The sequence below is a fragment of the Salarias fasciatus genome, chromosome 20 (assembly GCF_902148845.1).
Source record: "Salarias fasciatus chromosome 20, fSalaFa1.1, whole genome shotgun sequence".
NCBI lineage: Eukaryota > Metazoa > Chordata > Actinopteri > Blenniiformes > Blenniidae > Salarias > Salarias fasciatus.
Window position 1 is genome coordinate 27,668,136 of NC_043764.1, and position 16,592 is coordinate 27,684,727.

The 16,592-nt window shown below is 43.6% G+C and overlaps 1 protein-coding gene across 2 annotated transcripts in view; it reads left to right on the top strand.

The window, feature by feature from the left end:
- Window positions 1–16,592, top strand: part of chchd6a (coiled-coil-helix-coiled-coil-helix domain containing 6a) — an 86,892-nt gene that overhangs the window by 57,430 nt on the left and 12,870 nt on the right. For both annotated transcript variants that reach the window (XM_030118928.1, XM_030118929.1), the window contains one exon: window positions 5,053–5,188. In XM_030118928.1, coding sequence (XP_029974788.1) covers window positions 5,053–5,188 — 136 coding nt within the window. The remainder of the gene's footprint in view (window positions 1–5,052; window positions 5,189–16,592) is intronic.

The following is a 16,592-nucleotide window of genomic DNA, read 5'->3' on the forward strand; positions in this document are numbered from 1 at the left end:
TTTTTCTGCACATGTGCAAGTGGATGGACAGTAACAACAATGGCGGCCTCCAGTGTCATGACTCCCAGGCCACATTCTGGTGGTTTTAGAATAGACAGTCACCTGTAATAGCAATGCACCTTTGTCTTCTCTCGATACGAATGTCTGCGTTCTCTCTGTTGTTAATGTTGAGATTAATATTGTTGTCTTTGTGTGTGTCTGGTGTCCCAACATGAACATGATATTGTTTTTAGTGTTTCTGCCGTTTACATGTAAACAGACATTGTTTTCTGTGCAGTGCCACATTAATGTTCATATCACATCTGGCCTTCTTGTTCGGGAAAACGTAAAAGTTTGAGAGTTGAATCTAGCACTGGAGGGTGACGTTAGAAAAAGACATGAAGTGTTCTCCCCCCCCCCCCCCCCCCCTCTTCTTTCAGGGAAAGTCTAGTGTTTGTCACCTTGTTTTTGTAAAAACAGCAGACCCAGAACTGACCACTTGATTGCAGAAAGATGCCGCAGTGAGAGCAAACCGCCTCTTCACCAGTGAAGTTACACTGACATCCAAGCCATACTGTGTTCACTGAAGTCTGCAGAAACTGTGCCGCCTGAGAGGCTACAGTCTGAAGAGTCACTATAGCGAAGAGGATTTCTGATCACACTTCTTAGAGGAACAACGACAAGGTTGTTCATATTGGGCAGTGCTTTTTCAGAGTGTCCTCGTCGGAACTAAACTGAACTAAACACTGTAATTGTCATTTAAACAGTATTATGCTGTAATTTTCTGTTTGAGGGGCAGAAGTGTGTTCATTGTGTGCTCTGTCGTACTCCGGTTAGTTTGTGTGTCTGACACTGGCGTTGCCATTGCGCCCTACTGTGGGGAAGTACAAGATGAAAGCATGAATCCTTCCTGTCCTATGAAAAGTTATCTTATTAGCCCTCAAAACATAAAGATGACTCAATGAGTGAAGTTAAAAAACTACTTCTGCACATTTGTTCCATATGAATATTCTTTTCTTCAGTCAACTACCGTCTGGATGGAGTTTTTTCTGGTGAGCCCTCTCACTCAAACCCAGTGTCTTACAGTGTTGTTCCTACCAGACTTTAATAGAAATCAGGCTTCGGAAATGTTTGGTGTGGCGCATCTTCGTCAGAACCGCCACAGCAGCGTGGAAAGAAAACATGTTTACCGGTTGAGGTTTGACAAAGGACTGAGGAGCAGTGAGAGGCTTTGAGAGGAAGGAGGCACTCCGCCCTCACTTCACTGCTTGGAGAGACAAAGTGAAGTCTGAGCATTGTGTATCGAGGGTCCTCTCCGGTTGCAGGGGTGATAGGAGAGCAGAGACGGGAGAGGATGAGTGAAGGAGTGCACAGATACAAGATAGGGCAGACGAGGATGTGTGCCCTCAGTCAATTGAAAAGCTGTCAGGGTGCAGGTGCATACAAGCTACAAGCTGCAGATAAGAGGCAACCCTTTCTCTCTAGCTGTTTTTACTCCTCACCTCCATCTCCCCCCCTCCCGTCCTCTCCCGCCCCCTCCCCGCTCTTGTTATCATCTCTCTGCTACACCACCGCTCCAGTATTAATCAAACCGGTAATGGCAAAGCGGTCTGTTCAGGAATTCTGACCCTCTAACATGTCAAATGCCATTTCCTGCTTCAGTAGATAAGGACGGACCTGTTTACCTCGCCGTCTCGCAGCATCTTAAAGCCATAATGTGGAACTTTTATACGCTTAAAAATCCAAAACCTGAGGTAGTCATTCGCTCCCTCTCCACCACCATTATCACAAATATTTCAAACTTTGTAAAAAAAAAAAAAAATTTAAAAAAAACAGAGAAATCGATCTTTAGCTTTAAGTAGCTAAAGGTTGGTCCTTGTACTTTAAAAAAAAGTGGTGTCGCTGCATCTCTAGATGTCTGTGTTTATGTTTTTGGAGTATACATAAACAAAAGTAAAATAGAAAACTGTAAAATCTATTTGAGTATTCAACCCTGCGTTACTTTCCAGTGCAGCCAGCAATGTAACTGCACCTCAATTTTTCGTGTAACGCCAGATTTCCCTTCATTTCCTTTCCTCGGCCGCGTCTTCCCTGTAAGATGCTAACGAGATTTTTTAATTACTGGTCTGAAACACGGTCCAGATACCAGCACTTTGTAGTTGGCAGGACAGGAATAAAATAGCGCAGAGGACAAACAATGCTTCACATGTATAGCCAAAGCCATTAAGAAAAACACAAAAACATCACTCTTAACTCCGAGGGAAGCATGGTTTAGAGGCGATAAAAGCATCTTCCTTATCAGTCTGGTAGCTTTGCCAGAGGCTTTTGTAGTTGCTGGTGTGTTTTGTGTCTTTCCCGTTTTCCAATTTCTCGCCTTTCATTTCTCTGCCTCCCTTTGTAAGCCGCGTGGTCCACAAGTCTGAGGCCTCCGCGTTGCCGCCCGCCTCCGCCTTTAGGCTGCCGGAGATTAAAAATAATGGGCAGCGCCATTAATTAAGCAACTAATCTCGCTGTTTATGTTTTGTCATATTTACTGCTCTCAAAAACTTACCCTCCCTTTCCTTAAAAAAAAAAAAAAAAACACACACACTCCTTCCACACATGGCGAAAATTACATGCGTGTCTCCAAAAGCTGTCCTGGATGAGGATTTAGCTCCATCCTGTCAAAGAAAAAAGAAAAAAAAAAATCTTCCCGCAACTCTTCCTCCACCCATGATGTTTCCTCTATTTTTATTTATTTCCGTAAGCGGCTCAGTTAATATTGTTGATTTAAGACCTCACCTTCAATTTGGTGGAGCATGTGGACGGAGCTTTAGCTTCCGCTGCAGCCGAACCAATTTTCTGCTTCAAGCGCCTTTAATAAACCACGTCGCACTATCGGGAGGCTTTGGCTTCCCTGATGAAGGCCATTTATTTCCAAATTAAAGGGGAGTTCCTTATCTCGCGCGGCCTCAAACGGAGGGGGAGATAAAGATGGTGCGCTTCTACTGTTGTACCCTCTGCGTCGTTAATGTGAACGGAGTGGGGGGGGCGGGGAGAAAGGATTGGAGGAAGACCAAAGGAAGGAGGAAGACCGATTAAACAAGCAAGATGTGTAGGGGTGTGTGAGGTGGAGTTATCTGATAGGCAGTTGTCCTTTTTCCAAAACCTCAGTGAACGTGTCGTCCTCGTTTATATCTCCTTTTCTTTCTTTGTGTTTGTTCTTCTTCTCTGCTCATTTTCCTCTTTTACTGTTCACCATTGATAAAGGTGCGTTCTTGTTGCAGCTCGCTCCTTCTCCTTTGGGTGTCAGATTTCAGGTGTTAGACGCTCTGAAGAAAGTCGCAGCCCTCCGGTAGTGAACGTGCGCCGCTCCGTGTTTACAGTGCACAACAAACACGTGCGTGGGCGTCCGTACCTGCGTGGGCGCCCGCAACTCGCCCGCCTCCGTGCCAATCAGTCAGAATCTATTACGGCGAGGCGCCGAGGCAAGCCGACCTGTCATAGTCGCCAATCAACACCGACAGACAGGCAAAGACAAATTATAACACAGCCCACATATCAAATTAAGCACGGCTAATTCAATCTCTCAAAGCACACTTTTCTGCTGGATTTGATCAGAATGATCCTGCCCACTCAATTAGCTGTGATCTGGCGCTAATTGCATGATCCGCGATGAGGCACGTAGCGCACGGCCCACAGGTTGTTAAACAGGTTGGGTGGGCGGGCGCAGATGTGGATTGTTTTCATCTTTGTCTCGCTTTCTTTTAATCAGATCTCATCTTTCTCAATGAATTTTCTTCTTTCCTTTGTTCTGCAAGAAACAAACAGTTGCAGACTGCTTGATTCTGTTTGATATATATGATGTGTAAAGTCTATTAATACACATTTTGAAATCATGCACTGTTACTGACCACTAACTCTAACTGTTGGTTGGATTTCAACTTTTATTGATGAGAGGATTTTTTTCCCCTGCAGTTTTTTTCTCCATATATTGTAACAGTAATGTAAAAGCTGTCATGCCTGTCAGTGTCATCGGTTTAACACTTACAGGCTTACAACTAATTAAAAAGCGCAAGAAAAATGTTGATCACCCAAAGCTAATATACTTAATTTTGAAATTCCTTTTTGACATATTAAGATGCCTGCCATTCAGAGAAGATTTACTACTTGTCGTGCACGTTGGAGCATCACTGATTTATTGGCACTAAAGGCCCAGATATGCTCCTGTTTTGCACATGAATTGGTAAATCATTGAAACATAGTCATACATCGCTGTATTCATACTTCATATGGGTTAACGTTTGAAATCCGAACATTGAGTGAAATGTGCCTCGTGTTTTTGTTTGTTTGTGAAGACGTCGCACATCCATACTGCTCAACACTGCCCCCACAGACCTTCAGTGGAATCACTCTCTTTGACACACATCTGTAAACTTTTGGACAATATGTCCATTTATGTATCCAATTATGTATATAATGAACAAAGAAGATGGACAGAAGCCTTCATCCATACCTGTTTTTAAATTTAGCATTGAGCATATTTCATCAGTATATTCCCAAATATAACTGGTCACAGTCCTCAATCTGTTGTGATTGTTGGTTGTGTTTGTTTCTGTAATTCTGTAACTACTGTAACCATGTATATGTATTTTGCTCTCATATTTTCTTTAATGTAGGTTTTCAAACATACCTTGATTTGTTTCAACAGCGTCTTGTTATTTCTGTCTTCTTTAAGGAACCGGCTCACTAAAATTCCCACTTTCATCCAAAACTGATATCTGTTATTTGGCTCCAGACTCAAAGAAGTTTTATCTCACTGTATTTTGAAGTCATTTGTTAATCATCAGTGAAACGGGAGGAAACTGGAAAAAGACAAAAAAAAAGCTGGAAAACTCCATTTTGGAATCAAACCCAGATCTTATCAATGTGATGTAACATTGCAAACCACTGCTCCACTGCTCCACCCTCTAAACATGTCTTTTCAGTTTTTTCACATCCTGAATCCTGATTTTCTTATTTTTTTTTAAATCCAAACAGGTTTGTTTTTCAGATTTTTTTTTAACTCCCACTTCCTGTGTTTGTATGTTGCAGAGCCCGAAACACGGACCCGGTGTGCTCCGGCCTGCAGGCCCAGATCCTGTCCTGCTACAGGGAGAGCGGGGATCGGAGCCTGGGCTGCTCGGACCTGGCCAGAGAATACCTGCAGTGCATCAACGCAGCAAAAAAGGTGAGCGCTGTCGACGGAGCGGGAAGCTGGAGTCATGAAGAGCGCCTTCATACCTCAGCTCTCATAACAACTGTGTTCCAACAGCAATAAGCTATTTTCACTTGGCCTCACAGAGCAGCTCTGGGACGGAGCAATCCAGTCTGAGTGGCGGCTTTTGAAGTTTTCAGCAGAGAGACATGTTTTTAACAATACTTCTGTCTGATGTAAAACAAAGAAATTCCTCGTCTTCTCCACATGTTCTGGAGATTATTCAGAAGCAGCTCAGAGCCAGAAGAGAGAGGGGAGAAGAAATCAGATTGATAGGATTTCGAAGTGCTGTCACTTTAGGTTTTTTTTACACGCAGAAAGCTTGTCATTAAAAAACAGCTTTCAGAGTGAATATCTGATGTAAAAACTCTGAAATCCCAGAGTTCTCCAACAAGTTTCATACCCATTATTCCTAACAATACTGAAAATGACACCTTTTGAAAGGCAAACATGTTTTGTTTTTTCCCCTTTTCTGTGAAATGAGTCCTCGCTCGGGACTCCACCTTGTCACTGGGCTAATTTTAGCTCGTTTTACAGGCACAACATTGTGTAGGAGTGAAGGAGGAGAAGAGGTTGAGTTGGAAAAGTCAGTTAGAAGGCAGCTGTTTTCCCCCCACACAACATTAATGGCACTATTTTATGTTTTTAACACTTAGTAACTCATATTTATAGAAGTAAATGCCCTCATCATCAGAACTGAGGGGTTTCAGGGAAACCTCTGTTTACATGGAGACGGAGTTGGAGAGTTTTCAAATAGTTGCTTATTCAGAGACTCTGAGTAACACCATGTAAACGAAGCCCCAAAATATAAGGAAGGTTTTTCATTTTCACTTGAAAACCTCGTGAAACTGGTCCTCAGTCAGATGATGGACGCTTTCTGAATGCATGAGGTTTCCCTGCACCACCTGTGCATTCGCTGCCTGAACCCTTCCTGTATCTTAAAACTCACACTGCCACAGTGTGTGCAGGAGAGTGTGTGAAGCTACAGCGGCTCACCGTGCAGCCGTGCTGCTCTCTGCCCGCAGCTCTGATTCTTCTCCTGGAAGGCAGAAATGCAACATGTGACGATCAGCATGGATCCCTCTGCTGCGGCGGCAGCGTGCAGAGCGGCGTGTTTGAACCTTCGCATGTCCTCCCATCACAACATGCTTACATGCACACACAGATATATGTATAACCGCAATGCTGTGGTTTTTAATCGACATTGTGTGTGTGTGTGTGTGTGTGTGTGTGTGTGTGTGTGTGTGTGTGTGTGTGTGTGTGTGTGTGTGTGTGTACACTCGTTTTCCTATCCTTGTGGGGATAGGAAAACCTGGCACAACGTGCCTTGTGGGGACATTTTTCCGGTCCTAATGAGGGGAAACAGTGTTTTCTTGACCATGTTGTTGTTACTGAAAAAAGTAAAAGTGCAAAAACATTCCTTTAGGGTTAGGCTTTAGAGTTTGGGTTAGGGTTAGGATAAGGGTCAGGGTTAGGAGTTAGACATGAATGGGAGTCAATGGAAGGTCCCCACAAGGATAGAAATACGAACCTCCTGTGTGTGTGTGTGTGTGTGTGTGTGTGTGTGTGTGTGTGTGTGTGTGTGTGTGTGTGTGTGTGTGTGTGTGTGTGTTCTCGTATTTCTATCCTTGTTGGGGCCAAATGTCCCCACAAGGATAGCAAAACGTGAAACGACGTGCCTTGTGGGGACCTTTTTCCGGTCCTAAGTAGGAGAAACAGCGTTTTCTTGACCATGTTGTTGTTACTGAAAAAAGTAAAAGTGCAAAAACATTTCTTTAGGGTTAGGCTTTGTTGTGGTGTGGGTTAGGGTTAGGGTAAGGGTCAGGGTTAGGGGCTAGACATGAATGGGAGTCAATGGACGGTCCCCACAAGGATAGAAATACAAGACTGTGTGTGTGTGTGTGTGTGTGTGTGTGTGTGTGTGTGTGTGTGTGTGTGTGTGTGTGTGTGTGTGTGTGTGTGTGTGGGAAGGTTCCCTCCTCATATTAGCTGGTGTGAGATAACGAGCAGTGAAAGGAAGACTCTTTGAAGACTGTCTTTAAAAGACTACAGCAGATCATACACAATGCAGTGTGTGTGTGTGTGTGTGTGTGTGTGTTTGGCACGCTGCAGCCCGCTTTAACCTACACATCAAGGTCTTTCGTCTTGATTGGCCCCCGAGGCATCTCCCTGACTTTCACCCCGTAAATTCCAAAGTTTATAAAGTTCTTCCTCCGTTTTGTGCCTTTAGAAGCCGTCAGGGTTAGTTTAGTTACAACCCACAACTTTTTGTTTTGTTCTCTTCCAATCGAGTTCAAGCTTCAGACATGTTAACTCCAGGAGTGTCGTGAACTAAACTGATCAAGGTAACATGGAGTAACGTTAACTTAACCGCAGTCCAGCATTAGGAGCTGATTATAGTTATAAAACCTGCTCTCTTAAACTGCTTGACAGAGCAAATTGAGTTATGATCATTGATCTTTATCCAAGTCCTGTTCATAAATATTCACCAATCAAGAGCGTATTATGCGACCGGTGCAGTGCAGGTTGCTGAAACTCTGTTCCCCAGTTATTTTTTCAGAAGGTTGTGCAGTAACTATTTACTGTTTGGCAGCTTGTTGCGGCGACGCACGGTTTTAAAAATAAGGATACACTTTAGTCAAGTTAGCAGATTAGAGACAGCGTGAGTGCTGTCACACTTTAATTTTTTTTTCTTTTCATATAAACTTTAGCTTTATTGAAGTGAAAATGTTTGAGTCCAGTTAAGTGGAAGAAAAGATTTTACTGTGTGTTTATCATGTTTAAACCTCTCCTCCATCTCTTCAGTTCAGTACAGTTTTATTTGAATTATTCTTTTAATTTGGATTTAAATAGGATGTAAAGAAATATGGAGAAACTGAACTATCTCTACATCCCCACAACTATAGAGGACGATGCAAAGAGAACTTGCATATGAAGAAGGGTAGAAATAAAGTTCTTATGTTTTTTTTCTATGAATAATTATAGCATAGATTTTTTTTTCATTTTTAGACGCAAAGGTCTTGAAATATTCCTTTACATAACCTGAATCCCCCCTTTAAAGGTGAAGTAAAGCTGATATCCAATAAAGCAGCAGTCCGAGCAACATAAATTACATTTCACTGCTTATTTAGTCAAATCAGCTTTGATGGAAACATGAAATACTGAAGTCTGTGGAAAGACTTTTCACTCCTGAGCTCTTAACAGGGTGAAAGACTTAATTGGAGCCGAGTTTGGTCCTGATCCTGTTTTGTGGTCCCACAGAAGCGACTGCGATGTGTTTTGATCAGTGTCACAGCGGGTCAGTGGACGGAGCTACGTACCGCAGACATCCTCCCGCTGGGCGCCGCCGCCAACCCTCCGTGTGTGTGTGTGTGTGTGTGTGTGTGTGTGTGTGTGTGTGTGTGTGTGTGTGTGTGTGTGTGTGTGTGTGTGTGTGTGTGTGTGTGTGTGTGTGTGTGTGTGTGTGTGTGTGTGTGTGTGTGTGTGTGTGTGTGTGTGTGTGTGTGTGTGCGCGCGCGCGCGCACAGGAGTGTGTTTGATGGCAAATGAGGGGAGGATCCCACCGAGGACGGCGCAGACGGCCTCCAGTCATTATCCTCCGGGAGTGTGGAGTCTGACGCAGCCGTCACCACCCAGGCTTCCTCCGCTCGTTTTGCCACACACAAAAAAACAATGCGCCGGCTTGATTTCCCAACTCTTTTCACCGAATCCCACCTCTGATCAATGCAGAGAACAAGGAGGAGGAAGACGCACCAGAGAGCAAAACAAAAGAAATGGAAGACATTCGGAAAAGAAGGAAGACGTAAGCAGAGAAAACCAAAGTAGAGATTATTCAGTCTGCTGCTGCGAAGGACGTCGGCTGAGACCCGTGAAACTTTAAAATGTTGTTATTTTCCCCTTTTAAACAAAGAGCAGGTGCCGAGGCAGGCTGGCACGTACATCCGAAGCCCTGCTGGGGATCACAGGTGTGCGCAGGCTTAGACTGCCCGAGTTAAAAGACTGGAAAGAGCAGGAGAAAATCACACCGCTGAGTCCTCTGCACTTTGAAAACGTTACAGCAAAATCAAACACACAAAAATAATACAAATAAGTTTATTTACAGGGCCTCTGTTCACAATTCTACTCTTCCCCCTTTCACCATCATCGATGTGTCTGGAAGGGAGGAAGGCCATCTTTGTGGCTCTTAACCCGTAACGGGTTTTATCAGGAAGGGGATCTGGTGAGAAGCTCGGGCAAAATATCAAACATGCAGATCACATGATCAGTAGCTGAAACACATCGATCCATTTCCTCAGACCTGCTCTCTGGTTTACGCACAAATCGCTTCATGATTAAAGACATGAATCAGTTTTTCACATGAAAATAATAAATTCACATTGTTGCCTTAAATCATTTTGAAGTCTTCCAAAGTCTCCAAACAGTTCGATCCCTAAATTATTCTCAGATTCTGCTTTCCTGTCAGCACACATCACTGAAGTTCCCTCGTAGCCTCCTGAGTCACTCACGCCGAGTAGAAATCCCTGTAATTACGTTTTTGAATCACACGTGTTCATTCAGAGTCGTCACAAAGCCAGAAGCTGCTTGACTCGAACGGCGCAGAGCGTTCTGAGATGGCAGTACCTCAGCAACAATAGCCGGAGCAGCGGCAGGGATGGCTGCTTACTTTGTAATGAAAGTGTAATTGGAGCTGGAGGGAACGCTGGAAGGCGCGGCGGCTGCAGTCGATGCGGCAGAGCCTCCGGTGGAACTGGGTGGGGACGGGATAGCGTTTTTCCAAACACCGGCGTGGCTCGTAATGGCCCTGCCTGTCGTGCGGGAGCATGTGCCTCGTGTGATGGTGCGATTCCCCGCGGATAGCAGACTGGAAGATAAAGGTGGAAAAGAAAATTGTTTCATCAACTTTTGATAAGTCCATTCTCCACCAAAGACCCTGTTGACAATGCAGATAATAAATCTGTATCTGTTGCCGATCTGAATGCACACAGGCTTTCGCAAAGCCAGTGAATCACAGCAGTATAAAACCTAATATTGATTTCTTTTTTCTTTTACCTTCAGCTTTATTGTTGATTGAACAGGAGTCATGCCGGTACAGAGATCACAGCAGCTCAGTCACCGCTGTTAGATAACAATATAGACAAACCGAGTGAAAATACAAAAAGAGAGGCTGTGGACAATGAGTTGTACTGGAAAAACAACAACAGGAAAAAAAAAAATACAATCTGGTGACACGCGGGGTTTTAGAGACGGCCAGATAAAGGTGGCAGATGTGAAAGGCCAGAGAGAAATAAACAGAACTAGAAAAGCATGTCGAGATAGAAAAATAAAGACAGAGAGGCTAAAAAAAGAAGAAAAGCACGCAAGCTGAAAAACGTTGTGCTTAAAGTGGAAGATCAGGAGTATTGATCCCCAACCTGAGACCAGCCAAAACCAAGACCGAGACAAGCCCAAGAGGCTGAGACCGAATCAAGACCAAGACCTCAAATACGTGGTCTGGAGAACGGTCTGGAGTACAACGCAGATGACATGTTAGTCCGCAGGAGCTTGGATATTGGTTTTGAATTAAAACAATGAAAAAAAAAAAGAGAGAAACATAAGCACTGCACCTCTAAATTTCCTTCATTTGAATTTTCTAGATATTTTTTGGTGGAGGTGCAGGTCTGAAACAAAACCGATTACATGTTTATACATCTTGTGTTGTGTGTGTGTGTGTTTGATACAGGTGCGTTAATGCAGCAGTATTGAAGCAGTTGACTCGTCATGAAAGGTTTATTTCATGTTAACCTGCTTTAAAGGTGCATTAGGGAGTTTGCACGTTTTATGCGAAACGGCGCCCCCTGCAGGCCTTGGGTGTAACTGCAGCTTAGTGAAACACTCGTGCCTGTGGCTTGCGTCCATGTGCATGCACGGAAGAGGGGAAGTCCTTCCTCACTCTGTTAGTAGCGCTGGAGTAAAATGTAAGTTTCTTTTGCCTGGTGGCTCTGTGCTGGAGTTGTGGCAGGGCTAGAAGCCGGTCTTTTCTTACTTTCTGGAAGATCCATCCTCAATACTGCTCAGTTGTTGCTCGCTAGGCATCTGGCGAAGTAATGGCGGACAAAACGAAGCCTAAGTTAATCAGGCCAGGGGGAGCGCGCATTACGTCAAATTCTCTGAAATTCTTAGTAAAAAAATTCTGGTGCCACACCGGCACTGCAACTTTCAAGTGACTATTTAACGCTGTTAGCGGGACTTGCAATGAATATGTCAGGGCACATTGTACACACCATTGAATATTTGTAACATATTTATGGTGGAAAATAAGTATTTTTAAAGTTGGAAAAACTCCTTAATGCACCTTTAAATGGGTGAAGAATTTATAAAGAGAAATAGGATTGATGCAGCTTCAGTTCAAAGCCACTGAAATCACTTTCCTGTCCTATTCTCTTGCTCAGTTTGAACTTCGGCAGCTCATTTTGACCAGTGGACAGCAAAACTTATTATACCCACTGAACTTGGTTTACAAAGTTTCTCGTTTTCTTACAAATAATAAAGTGAAAAATAGGTTTGAGTTACAAACAAATATCCCAAGCTTTGAACCTCACATGGAGCACTGCTGAAGCCATCATCTGAAAATGGAAATAAAATGGCACCGCTGCAAACCTACCAGGGCGTAGCCATCCACCGAAACTGACAGGCTGGGCAAGGGACGCATTGATCAGAGAAGCAGCCCAGAGGCTCATGGGAACTTTAGAGGAGGTGAAGAGATCCACGTCTGTCCAGACGACAACCATCAGTCTAAACTCCACAAATCAGAAGGTTTGTAGAAGAGTTTTTTTTGCAGAAACAAAGCCAGATGAAGTCCTGTGTGAAGCTTGCCACATGTCCCTGAACACACCATTCCCACTATGAAACATGGTGGAGGCAGCATCATGCAGTGGTCAGGGTTGATGGGAAGATGGATTGAGACTGGGGTGGAGCTTCACCGTCCAGCGGGTCACTGACCTGAAGCATCCAGCCACAGCTACAGAGGAAAGCAGATTCACGTGATCGAACAGACGAGTCCAGGTCCAGACCTTGATGTACTTCGGAATCTCTGGCATGACATGAAAAATGTCCGTTCAGACGCTCTCCGTCCAGTCTGACTGAGCTGAGCTGGTCTGCAAAAAAGAATGGGCAGTAATGAAGTGAATCATACTTAAGATGATTGGATGATTTGCATTAATGAGCAGTTAACTGGTTACCGTATGTTACAAAGGCTGTGCAATTTAACAAAAAGTCATAAATAAACAGGATTTTACAGGAAATTTAAAAATGTGGAAATAATATAAGCTAAAGCAAGAAAATAAAAGTTGTTTAAAGCAGAGGGACAGTCATCAGGGGTGGAGGCAGGTGAGGGCGAGGAGAAAAGTTCTGGGAAAAGATCTGCAAGAGAGGAAGAGACGGCAAGAGACACGGGAGGCGAGAATGGAGAAAGGAAAGGTGGAGCAGAAAATCATGAAGAAATGAGTTGAGATGGATGAAGAGATGCAGAGAGAGAGAGAGACAGTCGGCCCCACAGCAGTCAGCACTAATGAAGAAGAATGAGGGGCTTTAGCTGCTTGCTGGACCTGCTGCTGACCACACACACACACACACACACACACACACACTTCCCAACTACACTTTCACTTAAGCATGCACTCCTCAAGTTTTGACACAGAATTTATCAGGCGGGCGAGCAGGTGCCCGAGCTGCGTTCACCTCATTGCCATGCGTGAATAGATATCACAAAGCGTCTGCTGGCTTTCTATAAACCAGGCCTAATTAACAACCACACTTTCTCTCAGTTTTTGTATTTGTTCAGAGAGAAATCATCTTAGATTAAAAATTCCAGCAAAGGAGTGCCACATCCAGCTTCCAAATTAGTGCAGCTCGCTTCTAATTGGGGCTAAAGTCTCGGCAGTGTTTTCAGATCTCCTTTCAAAACGCAGAACTTTAACACAAAGTTGACGTACCGTGGAGCAGGAAGTGCTTCTTATTCTCTTTGCTCTCTTGTTTGTGACTCTGTAACTTCTTGCCCACTAGAGAAAACCATATTAAAACCTCGCATCTGCTGGATGTTAAATCCTTGCAAATTGCACAGTCTTTTCAAAAAGGTGACATTCATTTGGAGCACTTTTTCTTTCTTCCCCCCATTGACTGCGTTCCCATGTGCAGCTGGTTGAAGATCTGTTTGTGCCTCATTAGTTGTGACTGCCTACAGACCAAGAAAAGGAAAAGAAAAATCTCAAGGAAACTTTGAACTTTCTCCACCGCGCTTCGGATTTGAACAAAACTCGACAAAGACGAGACAGAACGCCGCGCGGCGTGACGAGACGGCGGTCTGCTGACCGAAAGTTTGACTTGCAGTGTGTTTTTCTCTCCGCCTGCAAGGAAAGATGCTGCAATTGTGCTTGAAAGTCCTAAATCTCATGTATACATCTTGCACTTAATTGTTTAAGTGACGTAGTTATATCGACCAGCAGTGTGTTGTTTTTTTGTGTGTGTGTGTTTAAAGCTACAGCTTTAAAACAGTCTGTATTTTTATGCTTCCGTCCAGTCAGTCTTTTCATTATTTCCATTTCTTCTGAGACTCCCATTAAATGCGTCATCTCCAAGGCCAACACTTGCTCCAGGCGGCCATCTTGGAATATGTGTGTCTTAGCAACAAGACTAGGGAAAGACCATGTGCACAACAACCGGAAATAACTTAACATGTCATAACAAGTCATACACAATCAAGGAAATATTTAATTCTGCTTTAAAATCAGAATAAACCAGCCACTTTATTTCGAATTAAGTTTAATTCGGAATAATTATTTTCTTTTGGATTTAGGTGTTTCGCAGGTCATTTTAAAGTGGAATTCACTTTTGTTTGACATTAAAGTGGAATTAAAACTCTCATGTAAACGTGGCCGTTGTGTGATTGGGCCAAAGCAGGACATTTGCTGTATTTCATGTCGCTCAAAAAAATGGGTTTCTGCATTACGTCTGGCCGTAGATTTTGCAAATTAGCGCAGGCTATAAAAATCTCGATTTCTCCTGCATTCATTATCTGAATTGAAAGTTTTACTTTCCTGTTAAGACTGCACAAGCTCCGGTCTGTCGATGGAAAAACGGCGCATCTCCTGATGATGACTCTGATCGTATGGATGCCAACGCATTTTTATTGACATATTCACACTCGGCGCCTCACTCAAGTATCGACTCCCATTACAGCCCAGGAATGTCTTCATTCTCAACACACACATGTGACTGTGGGCAGGTAATATCAAGTACTGCTATCTGCATGGTTGTTGATCTCAGCTGTTTCTCGCCCTGTGGGTTTTAAACTGAGCCCAGTCCGGAGCTGTTTGTGCGGTCGATGTATTTTGTTCAGATGCGAGCTGTAGCTTTCCTCATGAATTCACAATATCTGTAGACATAAATCAAAGCCGAGGTCGTTACTGAGGCATGGCCCAGCCGGCCCGCGGTCCACGGGGGACCGGGAATCGCTGATTGTGTTGCAATTACACCCAACGGTTGACTGTCAACAGGGAAACGCGCTGACGCTGGGTCCGGGGGTGGGTTGTCCGCCGGACGGCCGCACATATGTCGCCGCCGTTGCCGTATGCAAATGCTTGGCTTTCTAACCGAGTGCGAGCCGTCATGATTTATTTCAAGCATGGCTGATTTTTATGGGCTGAATTTGTACAAGTGTTGACTGCAAACATAATGAAGACTGCTGGTAGCTGGAGAGAGAAGAAGGAAGAAAAAAATAACACAAACAAACAGGAAAAGTAAAGTAACAGCAAAGTAATTTAATGGCTTCTGCTGCGCTAATGCCTGCACTTGGATTTTCTTTGATTGGCCTGTTGCACGTTCAGAAATTTCAGGCGTTTTGTGGAGTCTGGCAGAGCATTTTCATTACTGTTTGTTTCATGTCTGCCTGAATTCTCTTCTTTCTTCTTGTCAAAGCGTCCACGAGCGCGTATAGAAAAACATATATGTGTCAGGCACCTTTTACCATCTCTGCTCACTTTGAAGACGCGTACGCACCTCAGATCATCTGCGTTATCACCCACTGTTTATAGAAAAGTGTTTTTTTTTTCCTTCATTCGGTCGATGCAGATGTTTCTCAGTTTGTTTTTGCTTTAGTCTCCTTTTATCTATCTTTAAAGGATTTTCCTTCATCCGTCAATTTAGTTTCTGAGCATTTGCTTCCTTTAAACCAACACCTTTCATCTGGCTCCTTCATCTCTCTGCTCTCCTCTTTTCTCTTCCGTTTCTTCGCCGCTCTCTTTTGTCTTTCTTGTTTGATTCCGTCTTGTCTCCTATCTGTTGGGCTTTTTTTTTTTTTTTTTTTTTTGTTCGAAAAAGCTCTCTCCTTTTCTTTCAGCCCGCATCCTTCATTTCTCTCTCGCCGCTCCACAGTTGACTTATTGATTTCATTTTCATACTGTTGGCAGTTGTTCCCCCCGTCATAAACCATCAGCGATGCCTCCTTTCAAGCCGGCATTGATCACCGTGCGGCCAATCACAACCAATCTCCAGCAAGCGTCATTATCTGCTTCTCGCTCTTTCTCTTTTGTTGTCCGCCTGTCTTGTGTTGTGCGCTCTGTGGGCTATATTTTTTAATCTAGCTCCTCAGGACTCTGGTAAAATAACAGCCCTTTACATTTGAGGTGTTTAGGTAGTGATTTATGCTGCTGTCTTTTTTATTTTTCCTCCCTCCCTCAGACTTTCACATGCTGTGAAAAACACCTCATTCAGTCGGGAAGCGAAGCCCTTTCAAAGAAAGCTGCATCAACTAACTTTCATGTTCAATCACAATCTCGCTCAGTTTTCCTGAAAAAAAATAAAAGCATATTAATGTTTCTGTTACCATATTTGTGGGAAAACAAGATTAGATTGTAATTAGCCAAATTTACCCACCGTTTTCTGTAAATGTAGACTGAATTTCTTCATCCTTCAGAAGCTGCTGCAGAAAAAAATACATCTTGGGAGCTGTAGATAAAGTAAGATTGAGATTTTTAAAGGTTCTCCTGATGGTATGATGACAGTAATGGTGCAGAACTTTTGGGGATTATGATTTAGGACCATTTCAAAGCTCTGAAAGTGACCTTTCATCTAAAAAAGGATCTGTAAAGAAGAAGAAGGAGAAGAACAAATTAAACATAATCAATAAATCCCCATTGGGGAAATTCCTTTTCATTTACCCGTCCTATTTCCAGGATGTGATGGACAGCCACCTTCTGGCGCTCCAGGGAGCTGATGGGGGTCAACGGTCATGCTTTCAGGGAGCCACAGTGATGACCTGACTGCTATGGGATTCAAACCTGTGAACTTCCAATCCCAAGTTCTCCTTTCTAACCTCTAGAGATGCAGAAGATTGAACCCCGAA